Source organism: Patiria miniata, unplaced genomic scaffold (assembly GCF_015706575.1).
Source record: "Patiria miniata isolate m_02_andy unplaced genomic scaffold, ASM1570657v1 HiC_scaffold_19, whole genome shotgun sequence".
NCBI classification, from domain to species: domain Eukaryota; kingdom Metazoa; phylum Echinodermata; class Asteroidea; order Valvatida; family Asterinidae; genus Patiria; species Patiria miniata.
Window position 1 is genome coordinate 12,465,652 of NW_024037057.1, and position 17,058 is coordinate 12,482,709.

At 43.1% G+C, this 17,058-nt stretch overlaps 1 protein-coding gene across 1 annotated transcript; it reads left to right on the plus strand.

The window, feature by feature from the left end:
- The first annotated feature begins 1,363 nt into the window (after positions 1–1,363).
- Positions 1,364–16,418, plus strand: LOC119725825 (DDB1- and CUL4-associated factor 7). Its single transcript, XM_038197414.1, has 7 exons — positions 1,364–1,638; positions 5,901–6,002; positions 7,787–7,885; positions 9,447–9,635; positions 11,745–11,954; positions 14,350–14,467; positions 15,109–16,418. Exons 1-7 carry the CDS (start codon positions 1,498–1,500, stop codon positions 15,279–15,281), a joined length of 1,032 nt encoding a protein of 343 aa, XP_038053342.1. The 5' UTR covers positions 1,364–1,497; the 3' UTR covers positions 15,282–16,418.
- Positions 16,419–17,058: the final 640 nt, after the last annotated feature.

The window sequence follows — 17,058 nt, forward strand, 5'->3', positions numbered from 1 at the left end:
GAAAAGCCCTGTGTAGAAAATGGAGAGGGATAAAAAGGAAAAAGAGCATGAAAAGAAAGAAAGGGATGGGTGAATCATTACAGCATGGACTGTTTTTAACAAAGCGTCGGCTGATGTCTGGCCCGTACCCCCTCGGCTGGTGATTTCCCCAGTTCCTTTCGGGTGAGTATTTTGCCCCCTCAAGAACAATTCCTGCGACGCCCATGGCTGTAATCTTCTTGTCATATTGTTGGAGACCGTTATATAGGTAATCTCAGGGATACAGCACTAAACAAACGGCCCACCCAGCCAACTGAAACCCCCTGCCGTCCCGTAGCTCGACGATCGCCCTGACAAAACTCTCACATTATTTTAATATCCTTCAGTCTCCTGACGACTGGGCAGAGTATACTATCCGAAACGCTGATCCGGTTTTTTTTCAGAACCTCATTAAAACTCACAAAAGACATTTGTTACATGTTGCTATACGGGAAACGTTTTACTTGAGAAAATATTTTGTGCAACTTTGTACACGTCTTAAAATGTATGCAAAACAACATGACATCCCTTTTTGGTTATTCTTTTTGAAAAGTGCACTTCTTTAAAAAGTTTTTAAATTGTCAATTTTTCATGACGAATGAGGGCGCTGTTGCTGTGACGCCATTTGGATTTCAGGGAAGACACAGTTCCGTTAAAGGTTTTTGTTCACACGGTGAACCCAAAATTGGCTCATGGGAAACAGAAAACGTTGCTCAGAAGCCTACTGTAAAAGTACTGAAAAAACAACGAATAAACAAAAAAAGAAAGTTTATTACAACAGCAAAATATCCGAATTCTGGGTATCACACTTTTGCTCAGGATGGAAATTTGCATTATACGGCCCAAAAAAAAAAGGCACCACAATTTGCCCTTTCAAAGGTAAAGTGAACATTAAAAATAAGGTTAAATGGAATATGAAGTTGCATATACAAGGACTGCATTAAAAAAAACATTAGGCCCTACATGGGCACTTAATCTTAACATTAGTTTTGCTTCAAACCTGATATATGATAATCAGTCGAATAAACTATAAGAACCGATATTATTCTTTACGTTAAAACAATCCTCCTCAAGAATCTAAAACAATCGTAAAACTATACAAGAAAGTTTGTTGACCGCGTGAGCTATTATACTAGCTTGAGTCAGTTCTTCCCATTGACCTCCATTAGTAAGACTAATGGAGATCAATGGCTCTTCCCAAGGAAAAAAAATATATAATACAGATATGGTGCATTTGTTGTGAGCCTTTTATTGCTTTTTTGTGCAAGTCTTTAAAAATGTGTAGCGCCCCCATTTGTCAAATCCTTGAAAAATTCCATGGTTCCCGGCGTTTGGATACAATGAAGCATGGGCTATGTTGTGTGAACCAACCACGAAGTAAAATCGCCATTTTCCCCGAATTTTTTGTGTAGCATTGTTTACAAACATAGCCCAGAAATATCCACGAAAAACGGTCAATTTAAAGTCAAAGGTACCAAAATGGCGTCTCTGCCGCCAAAGAGGAAGGAGATCTACAAATATGAGGCACCGTGGACATTGTACAGCATGAATTGGAGCGTCAGGCCCGATAAAAGATTCCGCTTGGCAGTCGGTAGTTTTGTCGAAGAATACAACAACAAGGTCGGTTATCACTGCACACTGACTTAGCCCCATAAATGTGGCCAAAAATCTACCTGAGCTGCTAGCTGGAGTTACCCAGCCCTGAGTTTTATCATTGGGTTGTCATCTAGGGCTGGAGCGTATTTTTCTAAAAACTTGTAGTATATTCAAAAAAATTTGGAAAATGTTCAATTTTGTCCCCGTTACACACTAATTGCAACTGCAACTCACCTCAAACTTGCCTGGAATAACCATTACACAGGTCCTTGAAGTAAAAAACGATCCACGATGAAGATTCAGCCTACAATTGCAGTGAAAACAGGAGGAATAACTGCTAACTTGACAACCTTGCTGGATTGGCCAGGACCGCAATTGGTTTGTGCACAAAAAAAATTGTGTACAATGAATGGCGGTCGATTAACAGGCACAGAGAGCGATCGCTGTCAACTACTCGTTTTGCCGGCTGCGCTGGCTGTTGGCGCATGACGTCACGCGGAAGCGTAACACCCAATGACTGTTTCATGCACTATTGGTTGCGGTTCCAGTACCAAAGCTGTGATGCGAGTGGTAAACCTTATATTAGTGCATGAAACAGTCATCGGGTGTTACGCTCGGTCATACTAAACAGCGTCAACACAGCGTCAACACACTCCAAAGCGTCAACACAGCGTCAACACAGCGTCAACACATCCAAAATGCATTAAAATTGACAAAAGCAGTATGTAACCCATACAGTATGGACAGAAACAAGATTTGTGCTTAAAATCAATAGGTTAAACGTCTGAAAATCGCGATTTTTAGTTCAAGAAAATTGGCTCTCCGTGCCGCTCCGAAATCGGCTACCGAACACCCGCCATGTTGCCTCAATGGCAGCGCGGACCATACCATTATTCTAAAGGGTGATAGCGTTGTACAATAAACCAACAGAGAGGGACGCGGCCGGGGTCGCCAGTGTTAAAAATATCTGCAAAGACTAACAATTTAATGCTGTGTTTACGCTGCAATTGCCTTTGTTGTTTAATTTTCTTTACTTGTTCGTTGGTATTTACATTATTGTATAATATTGCAAGGCGCCCTCTGTTATTTATGACAAGATAATGTCATTACCTACACACCCCTACTTGAAATGGTGTAGTCCAAGCTTTGTGCGAAGTCAAGATGGCGGACAACGGCCGTGCAAGTTAAGGTCATTTTTTTCGCGTGAAAATACGATATTTTTAACAACGAAATGGAAACTCAATCCAATGGAAATTCTCCTTTATTGTATGTTTCACAATTATATGCCCTTTTTGTCAATTCAGAATGTGTTTTGGATGTGTTGACGGTGTGTTGACGCTTCTGTCATGTGTTGACGCTGTGTTGACGCTGTGTTGACGCTGTTTAGTGCGACCCGTTACGCTTCCGCGTGACGTCATGCGCCAACAGCCAGCGCAGCCGGCAAAAACGAGTAGTTGACAGCGATCGCTCTCTGTGCCTGTTAATCGACCGCCATTCATTGTACACAATTTTTTTTGTGCACAAACCAATTGCGGTCCTGGCCAATCCAGCAAGGTTGTCAAGTTAGCGGTTATTCCTCCTGTTTTCACTGCAATTGTAGGCTGAATCTTCATCGTGGATCGTTTTTTACTTCAAGGACCTGTGTAATGGTTATTCCAGGCAAGTTTGAGGTGAGTTGCAGTTGCAATTAGTGTGTAACGGGGACAAAATTGAACATTTTCCAAAAAATTTTGAATATACTACAAGTTTTGAGAAAAATACGCTCCAGCCCTAGATGACAACCCAATGATAAAACTCAGGGCTGGGTAACTCCAGCTACTGAGCTGCGCAAATAAAGTCACACTTGGAACATGCACCCGAAAATGTAGAACTTTGTCAAATTTAGATTTTCGCATAAATTGTAGCTTTATTTATGCTTTAGTTTAGGCCGAGGGAATGAAAATCATAGAATTACCGTCCACCGCTCGCAGTAGTCGCGTACATGTACTAGGCCTAGGCCTACATGACATGTGCCGAAAGGTGCCGCCGAAATTTTTCATTATTTACAAAAAAAAAATCATTATTTACCCAGAATATTAATCTGCCTCAACAGTTTACGGAGTAATTGCAGAATACCCCGCCACTCGGAAATACACCCCTAAAATCACTGGCTACGAGGTTGGAATCACTGCAAAAGAAACAATTCAAGTCCATTGTCAGCTACGGGGATAGGGGGTCCATTATTTGAGAACGAAGCAACACAAAATGAATGGGAGTTGCTGAAAAAAATTCTAAGTCCAAACCAACCACCCTGTTGGCGGCTACGAGGCTACGGAGTGGGAGTCCCATTGAATATGCTTGAGAACGAAGCAACACAAAAGGAATGGGAGTTGCTGAAAAAATTTTAAGTCCAAACCAACTACCCTGTTGGCGGCTACGCGGTCACGAAGTGGGAGTGCAATGGAGCATGACGCATAGTACATACAAGTAGCGCTGAGAATGTTTATTGAGGTCAATCAGCCGTGACCTCGTAGCCGGCTACGAGGTGGATAGATCGAGTGGCGGGGTATTCTGCAATTGTGCCCAGTTTACTTCTAATTTTATCAGAATCTACTCTACACAATTTTTCTAACGCAGAATAGTCGTATTCTGTGTACCACATTGTCATTGGTGCGAAACCCAATCTGCCCACGCGTACAGAGTACGGTGAACACGTGCGGTACATGTACAATACGTGCATCATGTGCATACAATCATGGAGGAATTCCTCCTTGATACAATGTGTAGCGCGCGGCTACCAGCATGACCAGCACTAGCGCTGCATTGATACCAACGACTGCCTGTTGGCGTTTTCCCGATCCAAAACACTTTCTGAAATTCTGGTTAGTGCTTCAGATTAATGAATAATGAATAATGAAAAAAAGCCTCGTTGATTTTCAAAATCAGCAGGACAGTATTCTATGACTTTCATTTCCTCGGCCTTAGACATACCCACAGTCTTAGTTTTAGTCATGTTAGTTTTATAGCGATAGTCAGATAGTCCTGCCATGCCTGCGTAGTCCATCTATTTTTCGTGTAATTTTGTGTTGGAATTTAGGCCTACTTTTTACGTAGGCCTTACTTTAGCCTACTTAATTAGATACGCAAATGTGCAGTGTGCAAACGAGCCTAGAAATTACATGCAAAATAGACGTCTGAAAAATGCAGGACAACTTTTCTATGGCTATGAAGAGGTTGAGTATGCTTCTAAAGCGTAAATAAACTACAATACAGGCATGCAACTTTTCCTCGGATCTGCTGATTTCCTCGTTTTTTTACTTCTCATGAATGCCATTACAAATTGAAAAACAATGTACAAAGTCTTGTGTGGTTTGGAGTTTCCTCGTTTTTACTAAATTTCCAGTTTCATCCCTGACAATATTCAATAGAATAGTCCAAATGTGAAAATCAAAATTTGACTAAGTTCTAAATTTTTGGGTGCATGTTCCAAGTGTGGCCTTTAATTTATTTACGGAGGTAGTCCAGTAAATTGGCCACATTTAGAGGGCTATCACACTAGGTATGCATGGTCAGGTGTAGTCCGAGTAACTTGGACCCTACTTATCACCTTTATTAACATTCGGACACAAAACCATCAGGCCAGCAGTTGGGTTTTGTTGCCAGACCAACATATTAACATGATTAAGGGGTCAGATAAAAATCCCACATTTTAACCCAACCCACCTCACTCCTCCAAAATCCTCCTGGCGGTTTTGGAGGATTCTAGAGGATTGAGGATGAATGGTGATTGAATCAAATGAGGATTCTGGAGGATTAAGGATGAATGGTGATTGAAGCACATGAGGATTTTGGAGGATTGAGGATGAATGGTGATTGAAGCACAAGAGGATTTTGGAGGATTGAGGATGAATGCATTTTGAGGCAGGACTGTCTGATGATTTTGAAGGATTTGGCGTTGGTTATCCTTCATTTAAACATGAGTGCAAAGTTTTGGGATGAGGAGGATTTTGGAGGATTGAGGATTAATGCCGAATTTGAGGCAGGACTGTCTGACAATTTTGAAAAATTAAGGCGGAGTTGCAAAATTTTGGAGGATTTTGGAGGATTTTGGATGGTTGTAAGCAACAAGGGCCTAGGGGGTTAGGGTTAATGCATGAAATCGCCTCATTTCTGTCTGATTCATGACTCCTGAAGAGTTTATTCAAATTTGAGCAAAGTCGGAGAACCGACGTACATGTATGTGCCTTGGTCGATATGTCAACTTACATGTATAGCCACAGCATTAGTTTTGTATTTTTCTCACACAGGTTCAGATTGTGTCATTGAATGAAGAGACGTCGGAGTTTGAAGCCAGGAGTACGTTTGATCACCCATACCCTACCACCAAGATCATGTGGATTCCAGACAGTGTAAGTACAGCACATGTGTAGTGGTGTGCATTTACGGATACAGTTAAGGAACCGGATACCCGTTTGAACAAAAACACGGGTACCCGTTTCTGTTCAGACTGTAGGTCTGGGCGTGGTGGGTTAGTTCAGCAATTCATGTTTGTACAGTGAGCTTTATCCAGTTCGTTAGTAAAATCGTTGTTCACGCGCGCGCGCGCACTAATCACCAGCGCCCATTGGATAAACATTTGTGATATGCTACACCGTGTGAAATACGCATGGTTGAATCGAGACGAAGTCACACTAACGAACCAGATAGCTTTTTGGTGAATAGTGTAACTTTAGCGTGCGTCATAAACGCGTTTTGCTTTTCCATGTAGCCTAGTTTTCACTTCAAAAATTCCCCCGAATGACATTCAAAACCTTTGTTTTTCATTGTGTGCGAATAATAATAATATTTATAAAGCGCACGTATCCACCAGGACTGGTGCTCAAGGCGCTACATCATTATTACCCCTGCTCATTGGGCACATGAAACATTCCAAATACCATCTCAGCTCCCTGGGGAGTATACAGCTTGATGCTGCCTGTTAGTGTTAGGTGTAAGGGAAGCTAATTCAACCACAATAACCATCTCTGCCTTCACAGGTACGCATTTACTCCTAGCCTTGGTCAATGCTCTCGTCGTTATTCGTCCCGTACGCGGTCAATCGTCGGCATATATCCTCACGCGCTATGCGCATGCATGTAAAAATACAGCGCGAACAGCGACCTGACGCGGCCACTATTTTATATGCAAATAAGTTGGGGACGATCGAGAGCCTTGGTTCAATCGTCCATGTGAGGTTTTGGGAATGGTGCTCATTATGTTAATAGCCTTAGCTGACCTTAAATGTCGTTTTCTTATCGGTCGATCGTTGCGTGGAAACTTGCAAAGTGAAATGTGGCACCGTACATAATCCATACACGTACACGTTGTGTGTCTCTGCACACGGCACCAATGCACAAAAACTGTGGTTCCTGTCACGTCCGCAAAAGGCGAATAGCTGCAAATAATTTGATGACGTCCGGATTTACCAAGGTGTGATTGGACACTCCACATATTAGCCCCGCCTACACTTATCTGTATTCGCATACGAGGTCGTGCACTAGAAATCCAGCGCAAAATAAAGAAAAACATAAGCTTTTGCCGACGATTGAACCAAGGCTCTCGATCGTCCCCAACTGATTTGCATAAAAAAGTAGTGGCCGCATGAGGTCGCTGTTCACGCTGTATTTTTACATGCATGTGCATATCGCGAGGATATATGCCGACGATTGACCGCGTACGGGACGAATAACGACGAGAGCATTGACCAAGGCTAATTAACTCCTGGGTGGAGAGAAGCAATGATCATGTGGATTCCAGACAGATCACTAAGTAATTTGTAAGATTGTTAGGGGTACCCGATCCCATAATCTGGAACCGGTTCCTGACATCAACGGTCGGGTACTTTGGTACCCGGTTCCAATACACAGCCCTACACATATGCGTAACCCAGCTACAATGTACATCTACAGTCTAGTCTCTGTTCAAGACGCTAGTGGATTGCATCGCACTGGCATCGCACGCACTGTTCCTTCAGCAGTAGTGCGCCCTCACCAGTTGGGTATTTTGGAGGGCAGGGGGGAATGTCGCCAAAACCGCTCACATATTACGAACTGGTGTGCACAAGCCACTTGGGATTATTGCATGAAATGTATACAACTTTTAACCACGTATACATTTACTTTGTGTTCTATATATTTTCTCTTTTTTTTCACAGAAAGGTGTGTTCCAAGATCTGGTGGCCACCAGCGGTGATTACTTAAGGGTCTGGCGGGTGGGCGAGACCGACACCAGACTCGAATGCCTTTTGAATAATGTGAGTAGAGTCCGATGCCAGACTAGAAGTCTATAGACTTTGTGCCCATGTAACCCCCCCCCCCCCCCCCCTTCAATGGTTACAAAGGGAGAGTTTGGAGAGATTGCTGGTCGGGACATTCAAACGCATTGCTGGTGACGCCTTACCTTCGCGTGCCTATTGTTTGCAACAGTTGTTTGCACGTTCAGAATAGCATTAAGCCCGATTCATACTCCACGCGAATGCGAATGCGAAGCGAATTTGACGTCATGAAACGTGCGCTGCGAAATTCGCCCGAGTTGAAATATGTTCAACTTTTACGAATTCGCAGCGCAAATACATGTACTTGCCATCACGTCACAAATTCGCGTTCGCTTTTGCTTTCGCTTTCGCGCCGAGTATGAACCGGGCTTTATGCGAACTTATGCGCTCGAACCAGAACATTGTTTGCTGGTGCGAAATCCGGATACATGTACCTCTTTTTTTTTATCAGTTCCCTGAGATTTGATAACGGAATATACAACATTGACAAACATCAAAAAACAATAGTAGCAAAATATTATGAAATACCTCACTGGACTGTTATTGAATGACAGTCTAAAGCATCCTGTATTAATCATGGCACCTGGTGTGCTGTCATTTTCAAGAACGGTGGTATTTTTGTATTTCCAACGCTGGTCGGCTGACCAGCATTGAAAAAACCCGACTTTTTTTCAACTACTGCCCCCAATTTACCAAATTTATTCAGTCCACATTTTGTTTGCAGTTGGTTACACGTCCGTGAACAGGTGCAAGCCAGCAAAACTGGTTCTCTGACCTGACAATTCTTTGAAATGCTCTGTTTCATCTTAATTTGGTTAGGGAACCAGACTACAAGAACTTGATCGTTTTCCTTGGTTTTCCAGCATCTACAAACACAAAACTTCAAACAAGTCAATGTAACAATATTTGCTTTAAAGGGAATGTACAACCTTTGCTTTTGCTGCAATTTTCAGAAATAAATGGATTTGGAAGATTAGTACATGTATGTTATAGCAAATATTGTTACACTGACTTTTTTTTAAAGTTTTTGGTTCGTAGATGCTGGAAAAACCAGGAAAACCAATCATATTCTTGAAGTCTGGTTCCCTGACCCAACTTAAGATGAAACGGAATATTTATAGACTTTGGGGAATTGTAAGATCAGAGAATCAGTCTAGCGGGCTTGTACCTCTTCACAGGTGTGTAATCAATTGCAAAGAAATGCAGACGAAAGAAATATGAAAAATTAGGAGCACTTTTTGAAACAAGCCAATTTTTTTTTAACATGTCAACACACCAGGAGCCAAAAGTTTTACAGGATGCTTTACACTGTCATTCCCTAACAATCCAGTAAGGTATTTCATGATAATTCTACCATTTCGTTTTTGATGTTTGCAAATGTTGTATCTTCCCTTTAAAATACTACCACGCCCCCCAAAAAAATATCCATTTCTGAAAATTATGGCAAAAGCAAATGTTGTACATTCCATTTTTAATGACAGGAGTTTACTGTAGTTATTAAGAAAGTGACGAGCATGTCTCATTTGTTTTTGGTCCTTAGAACAAGAACTCAGACTTCTGTGCCCCACTGACGTCCTTTGATTGGAACGAAGTAGATCCTAACCTTCTAGGAACCTCCAGCATCGACACCACGTGTACGATATGGGGCCTGGAGACCGGCCAGATGCTGGGAAGGGTCAACATGGTGACTGGACACGTCAAAACACAACTCATTGCTCACGACAAAGAGGTAAGCAGTGAGGATAATAGGCTCCGTGCGCCAACAAAAGAGGGCGCCCTTTTACCTAGCAATAACATCCCATAGGCGGGACATTTAGCTGGTTGACGCGCACCGTTCCTTTTGTGTGAAGCAGGTACACCAGGGGATTTGTACTATGTACACGCAGTGGTACGGCTGCACGTTGCTGCAAAATTGCAGTCAGGCAAGATGGCGTTTGGTCACCCCCAACTGTACTTGCTTTGCCGGTGAGGGGGTACTTGTGAACGGAGCAGATACAGTGTAACGCCGCTATATATCCAATATCGCGGGATCCACAAAAATTGTTCGTAGTAGCGATCGTTTGGTGTAACGATTTTAAGCTGCCGGTGCTCTGGTACTCATTTTTCAATAAATAGCGCCATTCAGCACCCTGCACGCCCTGGTACGTCTAGTTACTAAAAGATGACTTTAAACACGTGCCGACTATTGAATAATGTCATAACACAGATTGTGAGCTTACTACCGATACCTACAGCAATGGGTGGCTTTCCCCTTCTATTCCTGGGGAAATTATAGGCACTTTTCGCTCTTCTGTTGACATCAATATTCGGTACGTTTTGTACACAAAAATCAAGAGCCATGGATGATGTTCGGTATAGCCAAATGTTCGATATAGCAGTGTTCGGTAAAGCGACATTCCACTGTACTGATAAATATATACCGGTAAATAAATACATATTAATTTACGTAAAATATAAAGCTGTGAGTTTCTTGTATCAACCTTGATAATTTGTGGAATTATAGGCTCCACGACAAACACGACTTGATAATAAATTCCCATGTAGTTCAGTTTCAGTCACTATGCCACAACATATGCCACCTTAAATGATTGAGTATGTTACGCCATAATTTGTTACGTAAGTCGCGGACTTACGCTCTATGAAACTTTCGTGAAATGTGTCATAATTGAAATGTTGCGCAGTGTGCAAAGTTGTGCAACTCATGCAATATATTGTGGTGCAAGCGGAGTTACACCATTGCGTAACTTATCTAGGGACAATGGTTTTTCGCGATCGCGGAAAGCAGACGGAATTCGCAGAATCTGCTCCACGAAAAGGAAACGGAATTTGAATCTGAAGAAAATAACTTCTGCAATTTTATTGATTAAATAAATTTATTGAGTCCAAAACGAATGATTGATGATTGATTGAACAGACGAGTCATATAAGAAATGAGCGTTGCTTAGATCATGATTGTTGGGGGACAAAAAAAACGTTAAAGATCAGAGCAATAAATGTTACAAGATCATTACTGTAGTGACAGACCCGACGCGCACCGTAGCTGTCGGTCACAACAGATCATCACACCCCGGTACAATCTCGCACGTCTCTTTTGTTCCATCGGCAGGTTTATTTTTCTCTGTTCAATCATCAACCATTCATTGATCAGAGGTTGATAAAAAAGCGATCGTTTTTGGGCAATTTTCCCGCGTTCCAACCAAACAACTATTTCATTATCGTCTCATTGACATGGTGTATGCACTTTTATGTATTTAATGCGAAACAAAATTTTTTCAGCCTGAAAAGCATTGAGGATTTTCGAAAATAGAATTTGCACTTTTCTGAAACGAAAACTCATTGGCCCTACATATCGGGAAATCAGCTGCTAGACGATTAGGGTTCAAAAACATAACTTTTATTTCTTTCAAATTAGGTTTTGCCCTTCACCGATGTTAAAACACTGTATACTCGGTGTGTTACCTCCCGAGTGAAAGTTGGAAAAAATCACTCGGGTGGGACTCGAACCCATGACCTCCTGCTTTCTAGTGCAGTTCCACTTGACCCCCGAGCTAACAGGATCGGTTGGCCGTTTCGAATCTGATGTACATAGCAGTGGGTACCGCATAAACTATTATAAGATGGAATTTTTGCGCTGGGGCGATATAAATCAAATCAGGTTTTGCCCTTCACCGACGTTTAAACACTGAATACTCAGTGTGTTACCTCCTGTGTGAAAGTTGGAACAAATCACTTGGGTGGGACTCGAACCCACGACCTCCTGCTTTCTAGTGCAGATGTCTTACCACTCAACCACCGAGCTAACAGGATTGGTTTTATTTCTGTGTTTCCCCCGTCACAGGTTTATGACATAGCATTCAGTCGTGCAGGAGGAGGCAGGGACATGTTTGCGTCTGTGGGTGCGGACGGCTCGGTCCGGATGTTTGATTTGAGGCATCTTGAACACTCAACGATCATATACGAGGATCCACAACACCATCCCTTGCTGCGACTCGCCTGGAATAAACAGGATCCCAACTACCTGTCCACCATGGCCATGGATTCATTTGAGGTATGTTATGGGCGCCGTACGCAAGTACCCCCTCAACGGTAAGAAAGGGAGAGTTAGGGGAGACCACTGGGACAAGACATCCGAACGCATTGCCGACAATGCCTGGTGTTCGTGTAAAGACGCTATGGCTTTGCGCACATTCAGAAACAAATTTAGTCGTGTTTACTTCACGCTATGGGCTCCGTGCACAAGTACCCCATCAACGGCCAGAAAAGGAGAGTTGGGGGTGACCTAGACTGGTTCCCGATCCTTCCACTGCATATTTCGAATGTATCCAAAGTTATTGGAGGCGGGGATTAGTCTTGGAGACCATCGCAAGTTGAATTCGAAGGTATTCACGCGCAGACGACGCCTGACGCTCACGCGAAGACGCAGTGGCTAATAGCTTTTGCACATTCAGGAAGTCGTACGTACTTCGCGCGCGAACCAGTACAACACAGGGTGCGCACGCTGTGTGTCCCATTCACGGAGCTCTCAAAAGAGGTAAAAATGCGCCCTCTTTTGTTGGCGCACGGTGCCCATAGGCGTGCAAACCTGGCCAAGTTTGCGCAAGGACTATAGTTGACCAATGGTTAACTAATGTTTGCCCGAACTCTGTCTAGTCGACGGTGGTTGACTATGCTAGTCGACTATTTGGAACCAGCCTACTGGGGTTGGTTGCTTTGCTGGTAACCAATAGCCGCGCGCATTCATAACGCTTGCAGAGAGCCAGGATCCAGAAGTTTTGCGATGACATTTTGACCAGCGTTTGACTAGAGACGTTCGCACGTTGCTATTAGTGCGCAGGCGTAAGGTACGTCACAAATCAACCACTAGTCGACTAATGGTCCTTGCCCGAACTTGGCCCCTGTTAGCGCAGCCGGGCCCTGTCCACAGGGTTTTCAAAAGTGCCCTCTCTTGTTCATGCGCTGTCAATGAGAGCTCGTCCCATTAAACAATGCCACAGTTGCATCCTGCTGCATTCGGTGACCGCAGACTCTGAGGCAGTTTGGCCTTGAGAGTTTTGACCTGATGGATCTTGCTACACTGGGCAGGCTTGTCATTGTGATAAGTGTTGCATGTTGCCACGTTCAGCAGGGTTTCTAGCCAAAATACCCTGGAGGGTTAGGGTTAAGTGCAAGGCCGGTTCTTACCGGATATTGTCCATCAGCCTGGGGTTTGGTCAGTATCAAATCAAGGCATAAATGACCATAGTGCGCATGCGCAAGGTATACCGCCCCTAAAGTGGTAACAAGCATTTTGATAGACATTTTGAAAAAAGGGTGATAACACACAAAAAGCTGCCACCGCTGCAATGCTATCACATATTTTCCAACTCTGGAGGTGTACACGTATACCTTGCCAAAAATCGCTGTGCCGATTATTCCCATCATTTGATACTAGTGGCCAAAACTTTTGGACCAAGGCTGATGGCCTAATAAACCTCATGTGAATGCAAATACTAAAGCCAATTTGATATCAAGAAACAGTTGCTGCAAAATTCGCCAGACTTCAAATGTATTCAACTTGTGCAAATTTGCTGCTTGAAAACGTCTTGTGATGTCACAAATTTGCATTTGCTCTTAGTAATAAGTGTGCTTATATAGCGCTTTCCATCGTTTCAACAATCTCAAAGCGCTTTACAATTATTACCCCGTTCATCAGGCCATGGGACCACACGGCAGCCGATATCAGCGCTCAATCGGTCCTCGACCCTCACAGGTACCCATTTATACTCCTGGGAGGAGAGAGGCAATTGTAGTTATGTGTCTTGCCCATAAGGCTGAAACGATACATCGATATATCGGTGCATCGCGATACATGCGTTCACGATACGATATATCAGTACGAATGTTTGATATCGATATTATTAATAATAATATAATAAATAACAGCGGCAGTGCACCGAAACAAAATTGCAAGCAACTGCGATGCATGAGAAGCACGAAATGTAAAAATAATAATGCGAAGAGTTGAAGTCTCACCTTTCCGAGCGCACGCACGTGAAAAGTTCATGCGGACTCACCGTCATGTCCATTTTCTTCAGGTGGTGCATGCATTTCATGTACCTAGTACCTTACTGTATTTGTGTATTATCAGAAACGAGTAGAGACAGATTAAAGAGGACTTAGACCCTGATTAAGTTCATCTGTTATGATTTTATTTATTTTTTTATACCAAGATATATCGCGATATATATCGTATCGTTTGATATGTATCGTGATATGTATCGTATCGTGACACAGGCGTATCGTTTCAGCCTTACTTGCCCAAGGGCACAAACACCATGTTCCTGGCAGGGTTCGAACCCACGCAACTTTGTACATGAGTCAAACATCCTAACAACTTGACAATGGCGCTGAGTATGAGCCGGCCTGTAGTTTCTAAACAATGGTGCTTTCATACGTTTCCACAGGTGATTATTCTGGATGTGAGGGTACCCTGCACACCAGTCGCTAGACTCAACAACCACAGAGCCTGTGTGAATGGCATAGCCTGGGCTCCACACTCATCTTGCCATATCTGCACTGCAGGTAAGACGCGACTTCCCAAACTGGCATCACTAGAAGTCCAAGGTGGTTGACACCCCCCTCCCCCCCCCCCCCATGGCAGAGCCATAGTCTATAATATTTGAGCAGATTCACTGATTAATTATGCAAGACAACCCCATCTTGACCTCTAGATTTTAATCAATCAGCGGGCGCTTCTGTATAGGATCTTCGGTTATTCTCCATTGTCGCATCATAGACATGGATAAAAAAAACCGAGACACAGCAACAAAACCTGTGGTCACGCGCTCTGTATTATGTTACGGGATACGGGCCCGGCTGTTGTTGTATTACAAAACACTGCATTGGAATTGACCAATCAAACCTTAAGTCCCGATTTGGGAATGAAATGACGTCACGATTTAGTGAAGTCAACTCCAATTGGCTTGCGCGCGGCTTGCATATATCTGCATGTCTAGACATATCAGACGTTATACAGGAGACTTACTCCGTGGATAAAGGGTGACACTCAGACTAGACTGTATGTGTCACTGAGCTAAATCATGCCCTAAAATGCCTAAAACTGCTACAATGTATGCTGTCAAGCAAACTTCAGGGTCCTAGTCTTGATATCCTTTTTCTTCTTTTGTTTCAAATATATAACACTTTTGTCTGTTTTTTTACAGCGGATGATCACCAAGCCCTGATCTGGGACATCCAGCAAATGCCGCGAGCCATCGAAGACCCCATCTTAGCATACACCGCCGACGGAGAGATCAACCACATCCAATGGGCTTCCACTCAGCCGGACTGGATTGCCATCTGCTACAACAACTGTCTGGAAATACTCAGGGTCTGAACCAGAGTCCCAATCAATCACAAGTCATCATAAGCTAGTCGCAAGTCAATCACAAGTCATCACAACACATCACAAGTCAATCACAAGTCATTCAGCCGGACTGGATTGCCATCTGCTACAACAACTGTCTGGAAATACTCAGGGTCTGAACCAGAGTCACAATCAATCACAAGTCATCATAAGTTAGTCGCAAGTCAATCACAAGTCATCACAACACATCACAAGTCAATCACAAGTCATTCAGCCGGACTGGATTGCCATCTGCTACAACAACTGTCTGGAAATCCTCAGGGTCTGAACCAGAGTCCCAATCAATCACAAGTCATCATAAGTTAGTCGCAAGTCAATCACAAGTCATCACAACACATCACAAGTCAATCACAAGTCATTCAGCCGGACTGGATTGCCATCTGCTACAACAACTGTCTGGAAATACTCAGGGTCTGAACCAGAGTCCCAATCAATCACAAGTCATCATAAGTTAGTCGCAAGTCAGTCACAAGACATCACAAGTCATTTAACAAGACTGGATTGCTATCTGCTACAACAACTGTCTGGAAATACTCAGGGTCTGAACCAGAGTCACAATCAATCACAAGTCATCATAAGTTAGTCGCAAGTCTGTCACAAGTCATTCGCAAGTCATCACAAGTTATTTTCAAGGCGTCACAAGTGATTCAAACAGACTGCTACAACAATTGTGTGAAAGCAGTCAGGGTCTGAAGCAGAGTTGCAATTGATCACAAGTCATCATCAGTTAGTCGCAAGTCTGTCACAAGTCAATAACAGGACACCACAAGTCAATCACAAGTCATCACAAGTCTGACTGCTACAACAATTGTGTGAAAACAGTCAGGGTCTGAAGCAGAGTTGCAACTGATCACAAGTCATCATAAGTTAGTCGCAAGTCTGTCACAAGTCAATCACAAGACACCACAAGTCAATCACAAGTTATCAAGAGTCTCTCTACCATACGGGATTTCCATCTGCTACAACAGGTGTCTGGAAACACTCAGGGTCTGAATCAGAGTCGCAAGTCGTCATAAGTTAGTCACAAGTCTATCACAAGGCATTCACAAGACATCACAAGTCATCACAAATCTCTCAATAAGCCATTTGCGAGTTAAATTTGAATAAAATCTGGGACGCTGTCTTCATCCAATGCTTTGCACGTTTTAACTTTGCATTCTCCCGACCCAAGAGACTGTTACTATATCACGTGATTCGGGGCAAGCCTTACGCTAGCAACCCCCAGCTCCGGCATGGTCTGGTGTCTTTGTGCCATTCTCACCCACTGTGAACAATGTATTGGTGCTGGGCATCTCTTACGTATATGCAAGAACTTGTTTCGAATCATGTGATTAGCAACAGTGTCTTTGGTCTGGAGAATTCAAAGTTAAAATGTGCCAAGCATTCTGAGCAAGTCAGTGTACCAGATGTTTTTCAAATTTAAATCCCAAAGGGTATAAAGTTCACTCGCAAATGGCTTATCAGACTGCATTGCCATCTGCTACAAGTGTCAAGAAATACTCGGGGCTGAACCAAAGTTTAAATCAATCACAAGTCATCACAAGTCATCTTAAGGAACCACCTGTCGTCCCAAGTCATCACAAGTCAATCTTAAAGGTATAGTCCATCATTTGTAATTGGCGCATTTTGTTCGTTTGAATCAACAAAAGTGCTCAAGATCTAAAGAAGGGTGGAGAACAACTAACCTGATGAAGTTTCAGCTCAGCTTCAGCTGTATATTTCGAGAAAAACAACATTCTAGGATCTC